Source organism: Zeugodacus cucurbitae, chromosome 3, assembly GCF_028554725.1.
Source record: "Zeugodacus cucurbitae isolate PBARC_wt_2022May chromosome 3, idZeuCucr1.2, whole genome shotgun sequence".
Lineage (NCBI taxonomy): Eukaryota > Metazoa > Arthropoda > Insecta > Diptera > Tephritidae > Zeugodacus > Zeugodacus cucurbitae.
Window position 1 is genome coordinate 58,105,919 of NC_071668.1, and position 22,162 is coordinate 58,128,080.

Consider the following 22,162-nt stretch of genomic DNA (forward strand, 5'->3'; position numbering starts at 1 on the left):
CATACTCTGCATACTACGAGATATATGTTTTTTGCCAAATGGACAGTGTGCGAATAATTCAAATGATGAATAGTGACGAAACGAAGCCAGTGTGGCCGTAAAAATGTAAAATATATGGGAATATACTCGTATCTCCCTCACTGTAATAAGAATGTCGGGTGTTCTTCACAAAGTACTCGGTGTCTTATATGTCTATTAAATTTTGTTAATTGCTTCTTCGACGAAATAATTTAATGTACGAACAACAAATTCCGTTATTATTAAATAATAATTCTTGTTGTTTTTTTTTTTTGACACGCCTAACTTTGGGCGTTGCCCCACACCCGCTTTTTTTCTCTTTGCTGCCAAACATATTTACACACAAACCCACATAAAAATAAGTCACCACCCCATAAATTCACGCTGACCTCCCATTAGGCGAATGTCACATTGCGGTAATGCCCGCACACACTCAGCTCAACCGCAGGCGAGTCGTGGTAAAAATAATAATTATTATGTTGATATGTATGCATATTAAAATATTTTTTTTTATTTATTACATACCAAAACTGAAATTTCAAATGCTGACTTCATTCGCTTGCGAAAAATTATGTATTGTATCAAAAATTTTAATATAACCCAATCCAGCGCCACAACTCCCAGGCATTCACTTTGGATATGTGATAATTTTGTGTGTTGTTTTTGTTAAATTTAATATCAGTATGTGCTAATTAATTTATTCAAATGACTAATTCACCAGAAGTCAAACACAATAAATTTAAATATAACAAAAATATAAGTGTGTGCATATGTGTAGTGCTGTGCCACTATCAGCGCTCACGACGGTGGGCCTTTCATAAGCGCTATAATTAGTAGCAAGTAAGAACTGAAAAAAAAAAATTAAAAATAAAAAAAGAAAAAGAAATGCTTGAATGAATGCTTTTCATTTTCAGTTTTGTTGTTTTGTTTTTCATGTACCTATATGACTGTGTGTTTCTGAGTGAGTGTGGGCGAGTTTTAATTGCATATTTTTGTAAATTTTATATTCTTAAGAAATGTGCCACAAGTAAATCAGGAGTTCTTATCTCAATAAGTGCAAGAAATATATTTTGTGGCTTTATAAAATTTATATATATTATGTATTTATATATATTCACACATTAATGTATGTATGTATATTATAAGTGTATATAGCTTAAAGATAATTTATAACAAAAGCAATATTATAATTCTCTAAGGCTGAGTTAAATTTACTGTGACCTCATAAAACATACTTTTAGACAACAAAGCAAATCTACTCTTCACGAAAAAAGAATTCGTTTGTCTAAGAATGAGTCTACAAAGGAATGGTTTTTAGACCAGGGATGTTAAAGGGTGAGAATGGAAATCTGTTTACTAGCATAATCTTCCATAATAAAGACCTCCTCACTTTTTATTAATGTATCAGAATGTCTGAATGAATAAAGCTGGTGATGACGAGGAACTTTGAACTATTTGGAGTCGTTAAACACTTCTCCAAAATCCCCTTAAGTACTGAATGATGACAAAGAGCTCAACCTTTCCCACGACAGCCGGGTTTATTGACTGACACTAATGAACTGAACCGTTCCCACGACAGTCGGATCTACGTAATAGGAACATACTCAAATTATTATCTGGATAAGGACTATATTCACCAAAATTATTTGAAGAATATTTTCTGATGCTACAAAGGGCTGAGCATATGATTACAGTCTAAGTGTCATATGTTTATAAAAAATAAGAAGAATTCTTCTAAAAATTGCTTCAATCAAAGACTAAAGTCTATGAACTGATTGTATTCGATCAATTTTGATCTCGTGTGTTAAAGATCGATCAGATTCTTATGGCTCGTTGAATCTATTGATGGGGTCGAGAAAAGGCTGGACAGCGACCAGATTGCACAATATAAACTTAGAACTGGATGTTTTAAGGTTTAAGGCCAGATTGGACAATATGAACTTAGAACTGGATGGTTTAAGGTTTAAGGCCAGATTGGACAATATAAACATAGAACTGGATGGTTTAAGAGCTCCCATTAGAAATAAGGAAGACAGAAGTTCTATTTTGGCAATGAGAAACCAACCATGGAATGTTGTATGGAATATGAACCGGCCAATCCTCCAATAGTACTTATTAGAAACCTAATTTTCTCCAGAATAAACTCAGTACCTTTTGTTTCTTATCAAAAAATACTTAATATTGAACTTCTTGTGGAAAGGTCTTCTTTTTGAAACTGAGTCAAGTCGTCGTGTTACTTTTGAAATTCAGTTGTTGGTTTATATCGTTAACAATTTGATTCTAAGTTATGTCTATTACTATTTGAAATTTTGTTTTTCTACTTTTTGGATATTTCAGTTTTGTAGACATTGACTTGTGAAACATAAATTTGAAAGTCATGCAGCTTACTTTTGCTTTGCTTTTTTTACTTTTCTTATAGCGTGGACCGGTTTAAGGTTTAGCAGAAGTATTTAAGATTCAGTCGAAGCTTTTCAGAAGTGACATAATTAAAGTAAGGCGCAGAGAACCAATATAAATTGATAGTTCCAAGAAAATTCAGAGTAAATCAGACTTTATAAAAGCAAAATTGTTGATTTAGCATTTCAAATCTATTTTTGAATAGTGAATCCACTTCAAAGTGTTGTGCTGTTGTTTAGGGTCTCTAAAATAAAGTACTTGATTCCACTGTAACTTATAAGCTTGTGCACATCTTTCAATTATATTTGAATTTTCATAATTATTGTAAATAATCATAAAAACCACATCTAATTTATATGCGCATAACCTCAAAAAATTGATTTATTGCACTGGTCTTAATTTCAATTTGCAATTTTTAATCTCCTTCGCTTAATCTTATTACCGCACATGAATTTGTACATCTTCCGGTATGAGTTGCAGACATTTCCTTTAATTCCAATTTCGATAGCAAAAATCGAGTCTAACAATTTTCCGCTAATTTCATGAAATGTCAATTTGACTTTTCCTGCCACACAAACCAGAGCGAGAGGGAGAAGTTGAAAAAATTGCATGAATTGATTTCCAATGGACGAAGCAAATGACGGCATGAAACTCGTTAGGAAAAAAATTACGGCAGCACTACAGTCACACGTACCATGGCATACACGCCAAATGTCAAATTTCCTGGTGGACAGAGCTGTTCATTTCCGTTTACATAAGAAATGTGGATTAATGGAGGAAAATTGAAAAAGCAAATGCATATTAATGATGAAAATATGAAAAAAAAATATGCGAAACACTGATATGAAGGCGAATATTAAAATAAATCAGTTGATAAAAATTACATAAACTTCATAAATATTATATAAAAGTAAAATAAAACAAGGAAGAAGTATATGTGATTGAAAAAAAATTAAATACTTGTATTAATAAAATAAAAAAATAAATAAATATTTGTATTTAATTAATCGAATGTTAAAATATTATAGTATGATTAAAATATGATATGAATAACGAAAATCATCATATATTGCTTTCGCCGTTTTCCAATAGATGTCTCTAGGGTCAAGCACTGGTCGATTAAATCGATTAAATATTTTTATATCGATCTTGGACATTTGTGCCAACATTAACCCAACAAAATATTTGTAGAGATCTGTTTGCATCCCAAACTTATTCTTAAAATGTAATTTTTTGAGACAAATTCTCGACATTTGCGGGAAATTTTGCTTTTCTTTTTTAATTTCAAGAAAAATTCGGCTGAGGCTCATCGACATTTGTAACCGTTTTTATACAAAAAAAAACTTAAATTTACAAAAAAAAAAACACGCGGAAGCAAAGTTGTAGACCTAATAGCATATGAGGCCCGATGTAATTCCTGAACCGATTTCACTTATTTTCATAACCACCAAGGTACACTATATACAAGATTATATGCTCACTTAATTTTGCTAAGATATATCACATATTAACCGATATATCCGGTATAAAGCCCAGCGGATGTTTGAAAACCCTATAATTAGGTATATGGGAGCTAGGGAAGTTATGAACCGATTTTAATTATTTTTTGCTACAGAGACACACTATTGGAAGAAAAAGATTTCCTCTGAATAACAATAAAGTATCTGAGAGATTTACAGATATTTTCGGTGAAAAATTACTCTTAGGCACTGAGTTCTTTATGTTCGATATCCGGGGCCTTGAAAAGATATAGTTCGATTTCGACAATTTGCCATGGATCATATACTGTATTTGTGTAAAGTTGTATTCCGCCATCTACATTGGTTCCTAATATATATAGATAAAGTGAAAGAATCAGATGGAATTCAAATTTGAGTTATATGGGAAGTAGGCGTGGTTGTGAACCGATTTCGCCCATATTCCGTCCGCGTCATCAGTTGATAAGAAAATATTATATACCGAATTTCATTAAAATCGGTCGGGTAGTTTCTGGGATATGGTTTTTGACCCATAAGTGGGCGACGTCACGCTTATTTTCAATTTTTTTTAAGGGGGCCACCCCATTCATGTTTTCAAATTTTGACGATTTTCAATGGGCTGGAAAGAATAAAAGCTCTGGTATGAACTGAGATTATTAATTTAGCACAAAAATTAACAAAATGGCGGACCTTTGAACATTTTTTTTTAATTGCCTTTTTTCAGCCACAAACCAAGTTGAAAAGTATAGAAGATCTTCACTGACTTGATTTATCCTAGTTCATAGCAATATATATAGAATAACGTGTTAAAATTTGGAACCGATTGGATTAATAGGTTTTGAGTAACCTCATGCGCCTGTCTTAAAAACACTGTTTCGAGAAAAACGCGCTTAAAGTTTTGAGGCGCTCTCGCCGTCGTCTGACGCTTCCACCATAAATCGGCTATATCTTCAAGAGTTTTTGAAATTTTCACTTGAAATTTTAAAGGACCATTCTTGAATAGTTATATGTTCGAATTAAATAAAAAAAATTGATGTTTTGAAACCGAGAATGGGGGGTCCTCTTAAATCTGAATGCAGCTTCCTACTGTCATTTGTTCTGTAAAATTTAGTGAGTTAAGGTACCTTTAGTAGATTTCAACATAACATTTCTATGGGTGGTGGGTGTGGTTGTTATCTGATTTCGCCCATTTTCATGGTGTATAATTGAATGTTAAGGGAAATGTGTCCAGTAAGTTTTTATAACTAGTTTGGGTGATAGGTCGAAAGAATCCATTTGTGGTCGGGACCAGTTACTACAATTAAAACTGAAGTACGTAAAATTAAACTTTTAATCACATAAAAAAATAATATATATTCTAACTTCAAGTCAGCCCAATATTATCTCGGATTACGTAAAGCAAGCTTACATGAATAACAGTTGATAAGAAATATACAAAGTAAATAAATAAGAGAAATAAATGATGTAGACTGGCGGCGAGCAGTTCGCTGGTGGGAGTGAAATGATCCTAGTGGATGTGTGTGCGTTGGCGTGCAAGTAACTGCCTCAAAAACAAAGGGGTAAACAGAAAATGCAACAAACAGTGAAATGAAAAAGTACAAAAACAAAGCATACAACAACAGTAAATACATGGAAATTAAGGCTGGACGGTTGATTGTAGAATTGCATATAAAATATACCGTAAAATGAGCAACAGTGATATCAATGAGAGCGCGTATACTTACGTATATATTTGTAGTATGTAAGCATATATCTTTATATATATATATATATATGTATATATGAAGGTCTGTGAGCGCTCCAATCACACAAGAAAGCACAACAACAACAAGCTTGGAGGCACACCACTCTGAAACCGGTCGTCTGCAAACATCAGCAACAAAAGCAACAACAACAACAACACTACTAATAATACAAAAAGCAACAATCAATCCAGTTGGCAACGTCACATTGCATCCACCAGCCAGTCAGCCAGCCATCCAACCGACCGACAAAGCCCTGCTAGCTAGCCTCAGCTAGCAAACAAACAGCAAACAGCCTACCGACCAATTGACTGCACGACCAACAGCTCAACAGACCAAAACAGTAGTTAGGCGGCCGGTTGGCCAACAACAAATCGAAAGTTATTGACCGGAACTAATAACGTTTGTCTGCGACTAGCCGACTTGATATGGGCGCACAAATGTTGCAGTTGTCGGCACACAAACATATGATGTTAATACATATATGTACATACATTTATACTTGTATATATCCCTATACATATGTATAAATATTGAATACGTGTGATTATGCATGCAATCAACCAGTTGAATTTTTGTAGCTCTTATTGTTGCTGCACTCACTTTTGATTGTCGTATAAAACATATGTAGAGAGACATACATTTTTTATTTCTATTTAATTTTGTTTTGTTTTTTGCTTTTGTCTGTTTATTGTAATTTTTTTGGATTTAATTATTTTTTGTTTGCTTGCCGTTGCAACGCTGGCAATCTCCACAGTTGGTTTCCATTTGGTTGGTGAATTAAAGCAGACTTACATTTGTTGTGGTTTTTTAATATCAATGCATTTATGTTGATTGGCAGTTGTTGCTGTGAATATGTACATCAAGCTGTGCAATAAAAAAAACTCTCTGGTGTTGAATATGGCATTAAAAATTATTTAAAATTTTTTTGTAATTTTTGAAAATTATACGTAATTTCGACTGAAAATAATCAGTGGCTTAGTTTAAATTTAATAATTTAAAAAAATTTTTTTTTCATATTCATATTTAAAAAAAGCGAAATTACTATTGAGCCTACTCAATATATATTAATAAACCCTTAATATATATTGGTTTTAGAGGTTAAAAAAATATTATTAATTTCTTTTTAATATATACAATGGCATATTTTTTAACAATTCAGTCCATCAAAGATTCATTTACAAAATATTTTGTGAAATTTTTATTTAAAAATTCTGAAAACTCAGTCGTTGGGGCCTCATCTCTCTCGACGTCCCAAAAAAATAATGATCTTGCTGTGGACAGCATAACTTGTTATTGGCTCATCTAAAATCAGTAAATCAAAAATTGTTCGTTTGTAAAACCCGGTATAGAACGAAGTACAAAAGAAAATATAAAAAATTGTATTTTGGACAGAGTTTTAATAAAAAAAACTCACTTTTTTGGTAAAATTTCGTCGTCTTATATTGGCTCGAAAAGATTTGTTGCAATAAAAATAATAAAACTAACTAGTGATTCCCGCTTAAGTATCTCTTCTTAACATGCAAGACTTTTGAGGCACTTAAGCGGGAAAGGCACTTAAATGAATCCCGCTTAAGTGCCTCGAGGTATTTACCAACATTTTTCTCAAATACTTCGATCTAATATGTCTTCTTTTAGAATGAAAGTCACATTTATTTAAGCGAAAAAAGCACTTAAACGGGGAGGCACTTAAGCGGGGATCACTGTAATTTCAAAGATGTGTACAAAAATTGAATTTTGATACAAACGCGTTTAACGTTGTAAATTGAAGCTGACGTGTCCTGATAGGCTGAACTTCCAAAGGGTCCTATCTCTTAGAATTTCAGTCGGATCGATTTAAAATTTTAGGAGAATATTTTAAACATATTGTTCTATTTAATAAAAAAACAAACAAAAATTGTTTTGGAAAATTTTCAAACTCACCAAACCCCTTACTATTACATTTTGAGGTCCGGAAAGATTTTTTGTTTCCTTTTCGATAATTGCGAAATGAGACTGCTACGATTTTTTTCATAATTATTCAATTAATTTTTAACAAAGAGTCTTGTAGATCTTAAAACAGGGTGTTTTGATTTGTTGGAACTCATTAATTACAGAATAAACTACCGAAATGGATGATCGTTTTTGATTTCCTCAATGATATGTAATACAGAATAATCCATCAGTTATTTTGTGCCTTTGAATGATTGTCCTGCAATGATATTTTCAAAACAATTTTCTTTTCGCTATCTATATGAACATGAACAGCTCTCCTTTGAATAAACTTCGAAAAATATTCACTTAGAAATCTCATCGTTTGGTTCCCACCATAAAAAATCTTGAACTAGATCTTATTTTTTGTAAATTATTTATTTTACTTCACAACAAGTAATTTTGTGGTAATTTTCTTCGATTCACTACATGACTTACTCGCTATCTTTGAGCTCTGCTATTTTTCTAAAAATTTACATGTCTTATTGCTTATAAGAAAATTAGACATTTGAGTACAGTTTCAGAGATTATGCGGATACCTAATATATTCCCTTTTCGCTTGCTCTTAAATCTTAATCTAATTATGCCAGTTTATTGTATTTATACCAGTTGTTGGTTCGTTTCGCCACTCCCAAAAATAGTATATCGAATATGTTGATTGCAGATATATGGTCATGTTGATATACCTGAAAAAATGTATATTTTAGACCAACTTAATTAATTAATTTACTATATGCTAACAGATCTATTGCAATTATAAAATTATATGCCGACAACATGAAAGTTTAGCTTATCTAAAATATATTTACATATCCGTATAAACCTTAATTTTACATTTGATATTTTTATTATGCTAATTAGCATATGATTAGCTTGAATTTCGGTTTTGGTAGCTTAAACTATTGCATTGTATTTTTATCTTAAGGCTTACTCTGCTAAGCGTTAATCTTTTACTATGCACGCTAGTTAAGACCTGCATAACTAAGACAACAGAAGACATTTTTGTTTGTTATTACTACTTGGCACGTTGGGATTTCACATTGTCTTCATAGCTCTTGAAAACCATTGTTTTTATTTATTGTATTAAAAGCACGTGCGTGATTACAAGCATACCGTTTTGGTGTTGAAATTTGAGTTATATTTCAAAGTCAACTCCACTTTATCGACAAATAAGTCCAATTAAGTTGCAATAGATCAAAAGTTTACAGTAGTAAGAACCGCTATTTGGTGATAAATCATAATTAGTAGTAGCAGTATCGTTCTAAAAGTAACTGTGTTTAAGTTACGTGGCTTTGTTGAAAGGGCTATGTCTACAAAATTTCTTTTTGAGGTTAAGAAATTTTTAAATTTTGTTAAGTTCTAAACAGATAAATCAAAGTTTTTATTTGGAGATTTACATATGAATATATTAGGTATCTACCATTTAGCATTTTTAGCTTCTGCGGCAGCAATAGGTGTTATTTAATATTTACTAATTGTTTCTGATTCTTCTGCTTTTTGAGTTAGAAGTTAAGTCACCAGGTCGGTTCGACAAAACACTGACTTTTAGTTTAAAAAATAATTAATTTCTACAATCATTTATTCTTTCTTTTTTTTCTTACCACTACAACCATGAGTCGGTCTGGACCGAGAACACAAAACTTCGTCAGTTGCCTCTATACTTTGCGAAGACTCGACAGTTGTATATCCCAAGTCCTAGACAGCTCCCATTGAATGCGTAGGTACACTCTCTTCTGTTGCCCAAGCACTTGTCTCGAAGTAAAGAAGCTTACCACCGGTGGATTGGGTTCCCAACCAACACATTCGGTGGCGTTTTATGCGTTTTACCATATCCATGTCGCTGTCGAGCTTATACATTTTATGGTTCTATCATTAAAGTTAGTCCTTGTTCACGTGACTCCAAAGGTTTTGCGGAGTACAGTTCTTTCGAATGCTCCACTTGTGCCTTCTCATCTCGGTTTGTATCGTCCATGTTTCTCTGCCGTAGAATAAGAGAGAGGGACTTATAGAGCGAAATTTTTGACCGGAACCGAATTAGAGAATTGAAATTATTTTGGGATATATTTTGTGGAACTTGGCGACTTTTATTCCCAGTCCCTTTTTTGATTATCAGTTAAATAATTTACTGAAGTTTTCAAGGAGAATTAATGAAGAATTCGGAAAAGTTATTACCAACTACTGATCTCGAGATTCATTGATTCAGAAGCGGAATTACCATATTATATCATTTCGGAGCATCAAGTTAATAGACGGTATTGAGTTTAAGAGTCTCGGTAGGTAGTAGGTGTCTAACCTAACCTTTTAAGAGTTGTTGGTCTCCCAGAATAGTGTTTTGTTAAACAGAAAGAAGAAGAAGAAATAAATCTCGAAACCCAAAGACTTATCGAGCGCTCTCCTCGAATATTTACCATATTTGCTTTGTGTTCTATCTCTTCCATATCGTGAATTCCAACATTAATCATTACTGCTGCGTGGTCGTTTGTCAGTTCAGTAATCTTTAATTATGTGCTCTTCTGCTTTTTAGTTAACCTGCTGTTTCTTCGCTTTATTTTTTATACTTATTCTTTATCGTATACATTGTATATATTTGAGTTTCCTCATTAAGCAGCTGTGACTGTTGCCGCGTTGTTTTTTGAAGAGCTATTCACTTGTGTGTTGCTCTCTGTCTTTCTTTATCCGGCAATCTACACTTTTTACAGATTTGTTTTTAATTTTTGTCTTCTTCTTCTATTACTGCTTAAGTAGTTAACGTCTTTAGATTTACCGCATTCTTCACACATTCTACATTCCTCTGCCTGCCTGCTTTTGCACAACCATCTTCGATTGCTTTTAATTATATAATAAATTAAAGTTTTGTGTGGATTTAAATGCCCGTTTTAATTTATCAAGCACCACGCATCACGTTTCATGTTAACGGACATTTTTGTTTTGTTTTCTTTCACTCTCATCTCTTTCCTCATCTTCTTCTTCACACCCATGGGCTGTATAAAATGCGATAAATCGGTTTTAAATACGCTTAAATGCTATGATAAATTTATTACTATTGATTGGCCATTAATGCGCTATAAATGGGAATTTTTAATTTAATTGATTGTAGAGGTAGCAAATTAAGGCGAAGCAGCCCAACCGTCGATTCGACATAAGAAACCGCAAACTTGTTGGGAAGACAAGACGCAGAATTTATTGTGTCAATAAACTGTGACATTTACTGTTATATTAGTGTCGTCAGTCGATAGACATTGCGACGCCTGCATTATAATAATACAATTTTGAAAAATTAAACTTTGGTAACAGAGAGAGGAGGCAAATAACTTTGATTCTGACGCAGAAGCTACAGTTCGTATCAGGAATGTTATTCCAAGTTCGAATACTAAGAATAATAAATGTCAGAGTTACCCAGATACCCATTATTTACTATATTCTTCAATCCAAGCGATTAAAACCCTTAGACGAATTGAGAGGTTTTGTTGGTTTAATTTTGAAAATTCCTGACGTTCTCATTCATCATACTTTATCTGAGTGAAGAGAACACTTAACCGTTGTAAGACAAGGTTTTCCCAAGGCTGGTCCTTCAAGCTACTATCCACAGTCAACTTATCTATTGCGCTATTACCGGACCAGTTCAACGGTTAACTCTAAGAACCAGCGGTATATTGTTTACTTTGAGCTTTGAGCTGTATATTAGTAAGAAGAGTCTTTCTTACCATCGACTGCACCACGGCCTTCAATTCTCAACCCTCGACTGTATGGATATACGTTGGAGATCTTTAATAGACCCAATTTACTTTACAAAGTACCCTTAATTATTTTGTTCCTCGGTATTTATAAATATTAAGAGCTCTGAAATATATTTGATTTTATGGATTCATTAAGAATTGATTAAGCCTTGTCAATCTTGTGTATCTCTTTTTGGAAACTAACTGGTCGTGATTTTATGCTCAGAATGAGAGTGAGAGAGAAGTTAAAGTTATCGAAAACATACTGGGAAAATCTTTCTCTTGACCTCAGTGAGAAATTAATGGAACGAATCAAAAAGCTTTGAAATAGAAGCCGGAAACATATTTCAAGATAGACACCTTCCTAATTATATATTTAGGTTAGACAAAAACGAATAATCTTGCGCTCTTGGTCGTCTTAAAGCTAATGATTTCCAATCTGGAAGTGGGTGACTCAAACTTTTGACGAAAATCATTTTTTCTAATGTCAATGCCTCCATCCATACATCAGTTGTTTGGAGGTAACTCGATGTCATGCATGTGGAAAAATTATTAAGGGATTAGGGGTAGTCAGAAAAGATGAGAATTTACAGTAATTTTTTTGCTATATAAATCATGTTATTTTACAAAAGTAATAATTTGGCATTATTACAAAATGTTTTAACTTGAAGTCACGAAAATTTGAAGCAAAATTTGAGCCAGTTCCTAAAAAAGGTCCTTGCGGTGACTATCATAAGTCCTTCGAGATTCATCTAAAATCAATCGGATAAGAAAATTTAGTTTTATAAATAGATAATCGTGGGTCTGATCGAAGCTTTTTCCTGACTACCCCAAATCCCTTAAGAGAAGTCCACAAGGACGGCACCTTTTATTATCAGGAAAATGGAGAGTGTAGAGGTAATCCATTTTTCTTTGACTTAGTCGTTCAATTATTAAATTAAATATAAACATTTGAAGTTATTCTACAAAAATTGTCTGTATGTAGACTTTTGAGACTAAGTATACATAGAACAAGTAGACTTAATTCACAATTATGACTTTCTTCAAAGCGTTTGAATCTATTGTACATGTCTCTTATAACATTTTTTCATGAATAATTTAAAACACATGTCGACAAATTATGCCTAACGGTACACAATTCTATTGCGATTACGTCAGTATGACGCTACTTAGAAGTCTATTGCAGAACCGAATTAATATAAGGTCAATCACTTTTGTCAACTAACAACGACAATTTTATTGAATTTACGCTTATTTAAATGATAATAGCGAATAAGAGAGAGAGAAGCGACAAGCGCGATGAAAGTTATAGTAGATATGACAAGAAACAAGAAATAATTAATAAATAAATGTAGAAAAAAATTCAAACAAAAGCGCTATTGACTACAAGTGACAAGCCGATGGTGGAGCATACAAGCATATACAATAGCAACAATAACAATTAATGACTAAACAAATACAAATGCATAAATTTATATTTATTTACAAACGTATCAGAGTTCGCTTTTATTGTCTGCTGCACGAATATTGTTCAAAATGCGCCGAAAGAGCAAATAAATGAAGTAATCACAAAAATCATTAAGCATTCGGCAAATAAGTGATAAGCCAAGCGTAGTAAGCGCGCTTGAGCCATAGCTACTACTTGAGTTTTATTACACTTTAACGAGTAGTTTGTGTGCGCGCATGCGCAAACCCCCCAAACTACGTCGCCCCACTTCGCACACATACATTCATAACAAACATCTGTATATATGTATATCTGCTCCCAAAAAATTAAAAGAAAGTCAGCCTTTGCTAGTAAAAAGCGACAAAAATTTACATAAAAATGCGCCTAAGTCAGCGTTGAAACGTTTTATATACAAACGTGCTTCCCAAGTAAAAACAAAAAAAAAATAACAAAAAAATATATAAAAAGCAATAATAGAAACAAAAAACAAGTAAGGAAAGGCTAATTTCGGGTGCAAGCGAACATTTTATACTCTCGCAATTTACTGATATAGTTTTATAAACATAACACAATTCGCCCCATACATTCGGCATAATGTCAAATAGAATAACGAAAATCATCATAAATATAATAGTATATGGGGACTGAGGTATTTCCTGAACCGATTTCACTCGTTATCGCCATCAAGATATAATATATCGAAGACTATACGCTCACTTAATTTCATATTACCTATAGTTGGGTATAGGGGTATGGGGGAAGTTATGACCCCATTTTAACCATTTTTGGTACAGAGACAAACTGTTATAAGAAAAAAATTCAGAGGGAATGAATTACATTAAAATATCTGAGAGATTTACCCAAATTTTCGGTTAAAATTTACCTTAGGCGTCCGGATTTCAACTCCACTCGTCGTCCTGATCATTTATATACAGTATACTCTCGAAAAGTAAATTCTCAGAAAGTAAATAATCTCGGAAAAGTTAATCACCTTTAAGATTACACATGCACCTCGAAAAAGTAAATTTTTTAATTTACTTTTCAGAGAGTGTGATAAAAAATTCGAAACGAAGCAAGCAGCGTTTTTTACGATGTTGCAAAAACACTTACTCTCTTCTTTATCGCGTCTTTTTAGTAAATAAACTCTGCTACTTGATCCACTGGTTTAAAAATGAAAACGATGCAAATCAGGTGTCAGACTTTTTGAATTGTCGTACAAAAATGCTCAGAAAATATATTGTAAAAGAAAAAAAAACAAAAGAATATTCAAGATTTTTTCTCTTCATAGTAAATACATATGTATGTATATAAATGTAAATATGTTTTTCATGTAAATCCATATGTTTTATTGAAGCAAATAAATGAATGAATTCTTTAAGTTTAAAAATGCATTTAATATTATAAAAACAGATTCGAAATTATTCGAAAAATAAATTACCCAAAATACCAATCGATTTACGAGAGTATACTGTATATATAACCCCATATTTAACTCTTTTATTCCTTGGTGACACAAACAACCGTTATGTGAACAAAACTATAATACTCTCTTTAACAACTTTGTTGCGAGAGTATAAAAACAATATGTGCAAAAAACAATTCGTAATTCAGCAGTTAGGCGAGATTGAATTGACAGAGTCGCTGCACTGACAGAAGTAGCCATCAGAGCAATGCTTAGTAACTAGATATGACATAAATGTATGTAAGTATCATACATACACACATTTACATACATATATGTACATATACACCATTTCAAATACTCATCGCCTCACTCACATTCTGTCACTTGACAATGACATTTACGAGAGATCCCTCGCATTATTATTATTATTACTCATTTTGACATTTGCTTTTGCACGTTTGACAGTTGAGACATGAAAGTGTGTTGTAATGTGATGCGCGCTGAAAAGCAAAAAAAGGTTATGTGGCATAAGAAAATTTACTGCTATTTAAGCTGTTTACATGAAACAACAAGAATATGTGTCATGAGATTCATGTGAGTGTGTGGTGGTAGCCGCTGAGCAACACTGCGGAAGAGTCCAATTTATTTTTTTTTAATTTCCTTATAAATTTTTGTTTTTGTTATTGTTTTTTGTTTATTTGATAATTTAATGTGCTCGTATTCGTAAATATGTATATTTTATTACGGGGCTAGAGTCAAAGAGTCGCTGAACTCTCTAAATAATACTTCAAATGCAAGTTTGTACCATTAATCGGTGTATATCGGTCCTTCTGGTTACCCAGTTACCATTGCAGAATTACACTTCATGCAAATATTAGCATACCCTTTGGAGTGGAACATTTTGTCCCAAGTTCTTATTAATAAGTAAAGAAGTTTTCTAAAGGGACGCTACAGCAGTAGACCGATAGGTATAGCAAAGGACGCCATATTTATTTCCGCTCTTTTGAGATTTCTCTTAAGTAAGGTGTTTCATTTCATCAAGAAGAGATATACTACTCAACAACGAGTCGAAAATATTAAAATTTACTACCGAAACTCGAAACAAATAAGTATTCCAGAAATGCTTTAAAAATATTGTATTTTCAAACTCACGGACTTATCAATCAAACCTTTTATATACGCAAAATCTGTCCAACAGTACGTGCTGTCATATACACTTCCATACATTGTAGATAATAAGCCCAAATCATCGTGTGGTGATTCAGACGTGCAACCAAATACTCTCACATAACATTTAATAACTTTTATATGTAACGGTTTTTTAAGGCTTCCAAAAATGATTTCGTGCGTAAAATAAATAAACATGGAGTGCTTTCAATATGAGCGACAATCATTTTGGTAACGGTCATAAAGATTTTCATTCGATATGTATATGTCATAGAGTACGTAAATATGTCTGTCATTTATATATCACATAGTACATAGAGTAAACAGTAGCATGTTATGGTATGTAATTTGAAGTGTTGCTCATTCAACTGAAAATGTCATTGAACTATGAAATTGATCTACTAACTCATATAACCCATATAGAGTAGTAAAAGAATTCAATTGACTGACAATTGACAACAGACCTAATCAAATGAAGATAAGAAAAGCTTTATATTGAGGTACGGGAAAATCAAGAAGAATTAAAAAAAAAAAAACAAATGTCAACAGAATTCTACGAAAGTCTTTCGTCTCGAACAAGCCAAGTGTGACATTAAAATACTTATTTTGTTATTCCAAAAGATTGACTAGAGAGGAGCTGACCTTTTACGTAACGAGTGGTGTCAAATTGAATTTCCATTGTTTTTCATAGGTTCCAAATAGAGCTATGATCGATTTGTTACATTAAGAGGAAGTCCATTTTAAGGTTTACATGATTTCACAACGATATCAACTTAGGTATTCAAACTATGTTTGCCATTGAGTATGGATCAACTCTTGAATATATTTATTGCCGTGTGTGATACTCATTTGTCCGGTCGCATTTTCGGTTTACTTAGATTTTTCTTTTCTTCTCTATCAGTGGCATCTTTATTCTTAATTCTTATTTGCCCTTCAGGAGAATAATCTCAAAAAATACTTTGTTCATATAACCAAATTATTTTTATTGGGGAAATGTGGTCTATATCATACATTTTTCAATGTGAGTTTTACTTAGCAATATCTTTGTATTACTTGTATCTCTATATTGTTCAGTTTACCAGAAACGAACGTCGTGATCCATTAGAAGTAAGATTATGAAGAGTATATTTTTACTGTAGCTTCGAAGAATATTTATATAATCATCCTAATCATTCAATCCGTTTCGATCGAAAAACCGTTTCGAAAATAAAATTTACTATCACATTGAACTCGCCGACTTGAAAAAATAGATGTCGCGGCTAATAGATGTCGCTAATTACGAAATTATTGAATCCGCAACATCGAAAATTTTGTCGTAATCTATCCGTTTCGTTTTTATGTAAAATTACTGATGACGGACTGAATTATATTTTAAATGCGTATTTTAGAGACAAGAGACAGACAGACTAATAAACATAAATTTAAGGTGTTTAAAAGCGATATAAAGTTGAAATAGCGTTTACTCAAAGAAACTCAGGCGAATTAAATACTTTATGGGAAAAAATTTCACAATAGTTAAAAGATGTAGGGTCTCTATTCCAGGACAAAACTGTATGAAAGAAAATGTGTAAAGGCATCACAAAGCATATATTCCGGATTATTAAAGTATTTTATTTATAGTTTGAAACCGATTTTGACCGGGCCCTTCATATAAGTAACTTTAAAATCACTCGATGAGGAGGTCAGTTTTAACCTTTTTTTTTGAAAACGAAGCAAAAATTACTAACAATAATAATAATAATAATAAACAAATACCTTAACAGTAAATTAGAAATTTTAGGGGGGTACATTAGTATATCAAATCGAGATTCAACAGAAAAACATGCCATTGGATTTTAAATATTATTTATAACCTCAAAAACTCACCAAACCCAGCTAGATATTTTAGCGATACTTCATTAGAAACAGTTTTGCTTGAGAGTATGGCCATATATTCCAGTTCAAAACATGAAATAAATACAAATATTTCAAATACTAAATTTTTGAAAGCAATCACCTACTTTTGTCATAACCTCACTAATTTCGCATTATTTATTTTATATTTTCTTTGCAGATGATTTACTAAATCCAACTTCAACGAACCAACCGGACGACGGACAGAAATAGCGGACGAACGCCGACAAAAATTGGACAATTTGACAAACGATTGCGACAAATCGCAACTCAAAGTCCTCTCAGCTAAACTCCGCAACCAAACTCTGACAACGAGCTCCACTTAATGTTACCTTAAGTACGAGCTTGTATTTTATGCATCATAACTGCGGCAAGTGTGTCTGACTTTTTGCAAACGTTAACGTGTCTGACACACCCCTACGCTGGCGGATAGCTGCCGCGTGCTCGCGTACCACGCGTACAGGCCACGACACAAACTGAAAAAGGCGGCATGTCGGAAAAATGGCGTACACCGAATTTAACTAGCGGAAATGTACACGGACAGACACAGAAAGCAGCAGCAGCAACAGCAATAAACACAACAAAAACAAGCAGTAGATCAGTAGCTAAATTACCGAATATGGCAAGCCATCACCACCACTCCGCATCCAACAGCAGCAGCGGCAGCCACACAGTGCCACACATTGGCGCACCCACTTTGATATCGACGACACTGCAGCAATTACCGCCGCCAACACCAACAGCGACACCGACAACACCCACTCCACAGTCCATGGCTGGTGGAGATGGGAATGCCACCAGCAGCAGCAACTCTCATTCACCGAACACCGCAATGCTAGCGTCTGGCGCTGCCGGCAGTGACACCGAGTCCAACTCGACGGACTACAATGCCGGTGCGGTTGGTGGAGGCGGTATGAGTGGCGCTGTGGCGCAATTAAACTTTCATCTATTGACGACGGATGCCGGCACCGCTGGCGATGGTAATTCAATAATGAACTCATCACAAATATCTGGCAACTCCAATGAGTCCATGCAGTTGTCCAGCAGTCCAGCCGCTGTGGGTGGTGCTGTGGCAAGCATTGCTGGCAAAGCGGGCGGCGGCAAGCATTTGACCGCACACAGTGTGGCAGGGGTAAGTGCAAATGTGAAATTAATTTCTTGTATATTATTCTTCGTGTACTTTTCCAGCGCCGCTTTTTATTGCAAACTTTGTTTATCGATACACTTATTACCTATTAGCTTTTAGGCGTAGACAATTGAATTTGAATTTGAATGTAGTATATAATGAGAAAGTGCTAAGTTCTAGAAAATATGTATGCTTGCTAGGCGTTGGAAATTGCCCAGAGTAATCCATTAACGGTTAGTGATACTGTAATTAGATTCTTATGGAAAATTGTGAAAAATTCGTGTGGAAGTGTAGTGGACCAAACCATATTTTTCCAGGAGATTGATTCATATTCAAAATAAGTACCATTATTAATTATAGCATACATATAAGTGAAAAAAATTATAAAATTTATATTTCAAAAAATTCTAGCACAATTTTTTAAATTATACATACCAGGAGTAAGATCACTTAATCACATTTAGAACCATAGAAAGTTTTCCAGAAAAAATCTAAAAAAATCTTTATCCTTGTCGAACTTCCAACTTTAATTCCTTATAATCTATTTCGAGGGTCTCTACTTTTTTGGGGGTTTAGTATCGTTCGAAATAACATCCTTTTGCATTTATTTTTTAAAGATTATCTCTTTCGAATGTTTGCTACAGTTAGTCCATCCAATTTTCAATGACTGGTTCGAGCATTTCGACTGGTAACTGGCGAATTACGCGTGTGATGATGAATCGAAGTGGATTTGTCCGCATAGACTTTACATATTTCCATAGGAAAAAGTTTAACGGTGTTATATCATGTGATCTAGATAGCCAATTGACCGGCCCAAAACATGAAATTATCTGTTCTTTCAATAAATCCAACATTGTAAAATAGGTAGGAAATAGGTATCGAAGGCAAATATCTCGATTTTAGACGCTAACTTCGAAAAACGGAGATAATTATTTTTTCTGTTGTACACCCTCCTCTCCCCTCCTTAACAGTATAAGGCAAAATTGACTTTTTTCGGGGTATTGGGGCAAACTATTTTTTTTTTTTCAAAAGATAAAAAATTCATTCTCCGATTTTCGAAGTTACCCTCCAAAATCGAAATATTGTGTTTCGATGTTCGAAGAAAGTCTTTTTTTAAATAATTAGTATTAATTACAGGATATAGTTACTAAAAAATCCAAAATATGGAAAAAAATACATCTGAAATCTCTCGGGGAAAAATATAGTTTTGTTCAATACCCAGCCGAGAGTTGTGCAAGGTTATTGATTATATTGGTTCATTTGATTTAATCCAGTTGTTTATTCTATTCGCCACTGTGAAACGTTTTTCTAATTGTAATTTTCGCCCCCTATTTGCAGAATATGGATTTTCCATAGAAGTTCTCATTAATAAATATCTTTCCTTTATACTTTTTGTTCTGTAACCGTGGTTTTAGTATTTTTTTCGATGGAAGGATACAGGTTTCTTGATTAGTAATGGACCAAATACTATCTCAAACTAAAAACTCCAAAATTTTAAAACGTTGGAACTTCGTGAAATCCGCGTAGAGTTAAGCGAGAGTTAATACCAAGATCTAACCAAAATAGTTGCTATAGTCACGTAATTAACAGAACCCGGCATTTTCTTAAGATAGCTTCTGAAGTCTAAACGTTGAACAGTTCGGTCCAAATAGTTGGTTTCTGGAGTCTACTTACCACAAAATTATGAAATAATGTGGAACGGTACTTTGTACTTCACCTTCACAAGTCTAATCAAATAGAAGCCTCAGATATTCTCTTCATAAATTGTCTCTTACTAGTAGAAATTAAACTACGAGGAAACAGGGCAAATCTATTATGTGTATGTATATGTATGTATAATAGAGATAAAATAATATAATTTTCATTGTCCTCCAACATATTTCCTCAAATCTAATAATTTTGTGGCGCTTAGTCTTCCTTCTTCCTTTGTCCACCACTATAAATGTCATTGCTAATAATTTTGACCGTTATCATTTTATGCTTTAACACTTTAATGCGAGCGAAAACACTTTATATCCAATAAACGCCATAAACTATGCTACACAATAATACCATGAGTATGCACACAAACACAATTGCATGCTTTATTGTAATTCTCGACGACGCTGTGTCCAGCCACACACACAGTGATGTTCAATTTTCTAGCTCCTGCACACAGAAAACAAGCTAAAGCATATAATCTTGTCAATTTCTTAGCTCCACATTCACACCACACCCTTATAGATATCTACAGTTAGTGCTAGTATACTTTACTGTCCTCAGCTATTTTAGTATTCCACTGGTGTTTAATTTGTTTTGCTGGCTCTTTGTGTTGTCGTTTTCCGTATTTTTTGTAGTCCGCTCTAACGGTTATTTTGCGCACTTTGTGCTGCTATGGCATTCCAATTCGCTTGGCGTCAAGGGACTAACTACATATGGTACATGGAAATGTATATATATTTTTCGCTTTTGCAAAAACAACAATTTATTACATTATTAGAAATTCTACAATTTATTTTTCTGACTCATGCGAGTGCTTTTGTTATTCCATTTAAACATGCATATTCGCCATATAAGCGCCATACGCTTGTTGAATATTTTATGCGCCCAAAACTATGCTTCTTCAGCTCAGCTTGGCATTTCTCAAATGTTCGCAATTTTAATAGCCTTGAAGTTGGGAATTAGAACGGAACGAATGATTTTTGAAGAGTTCATTGAATTTGAAGCGATGCTGTTAACTGTGCGCTGGTACAGTGGTGGTATAAGTAATGAGAATGGTTGATGTGATAATTTTACTTTTTATTTTTATTTTCGGAAAAAAATTTTTACTTTACTTTATTTTAAATATGAAGTTGTGCATTTTGAAAAAAATAAATAAATTTTATAAAAAAAATTTCATTTCATCTCCACTTCAATGACCACCACTGTAAACACTTTTCAATTACTAGAAATACGTATATAAAATTATACTGCATTGACAAATGTTGCAAGAGTCGCCGCCTCAAGGCTGCACTCATTACATACCTTGCTGAGTGCAACATTTCTGCAGCCGTTTACTACGAGTGCAAAGTGGAAGCTATAAAAATGGAATGTAATGGTGTAAATGCTGTAGCGGTAATAAAATTGCAGTTTTGTAAGAGACATGTGACAGTTTTTGCACGTGAAAAATATGTTTGTGTACATTTCTTTTTCATAAAAAGTTTTCACACTTCTATTTTTGTTATACAAGTGGAAGTATGACTGGTGTAGTGGTAATGAGGGTATTAGTGGAAAGGGTGGTGCACATGTTTTTCTGAATATATGAAGGATATCAGCATCCAATGGATAAACAGAAAAACTTTCATAATATAGCAGTTCTATGAAAAATGTCCGAGAATTAAGTTGATAAAAAATAATAAATATTATTCATACAATTTTTACTAAAAATTCAGTTTTTCAAGTGAAATTTCTGAGGCACGGCAGTGAAATATGTATGTATAGTAACCTAGTAAATCAGTTTTTATTTTTAATTTAATCGATACGATGGTTGCCAGCTATGAGAAAATGTATGTATTAAATATACAACTTTGCTTCCGCCGTTTTTATTGGGTATTTAATGCTTTATTGTATAAAAACGGTTACAAAAATATTATTCGAAATATTGGCCGTCGCTGCCTATTACTTTTGACCATCTTTCTGGCTGCATGCGTATTCCGTGACGAAAGAGCTCCTCATCTTTTGAGTCGATCCAAGTATCAATCCAATTCTTGACTTCTTCATAAGAACTGAAGTGCTCGTTAGCTAGACCGTGTGCCATCGATCGTAACAAGTGGTAGTCAGATGG

The 22,162-nt window shown here is 33.3% G+C and overlaps 1 protein-coding gene across 4 annotated transcripts in view; it reads left to right on the plus strand.

Moving 5' to 3' along the window:
- Nucleotides 1-22,162, plus strand: part of LOC105219268 (GTPase-activating protein CdGAPr) — a 179,135-nt gene that overhangs the window by 110,473 nt on the left and 46,500 nt on the right. For all 4 annotated transcript variants that reach the window (XM_054228247.1, XM_054228245.1, XM_054228246.1 and 1 more), the window contains one exon: nucleotides 17,395-18,366. In XM_054228247.1, the coding sequence (XP_054084222.1) occupies nucleotides 17,725-18,366 (642 nt within the window). In that variant the 5' untranslated portion in view covers nucleotides 17,395-17,724. The remainder of the gene's footprint in view (nucleotides 1-17,394; nucleotides 18,367-22,162) is intronic.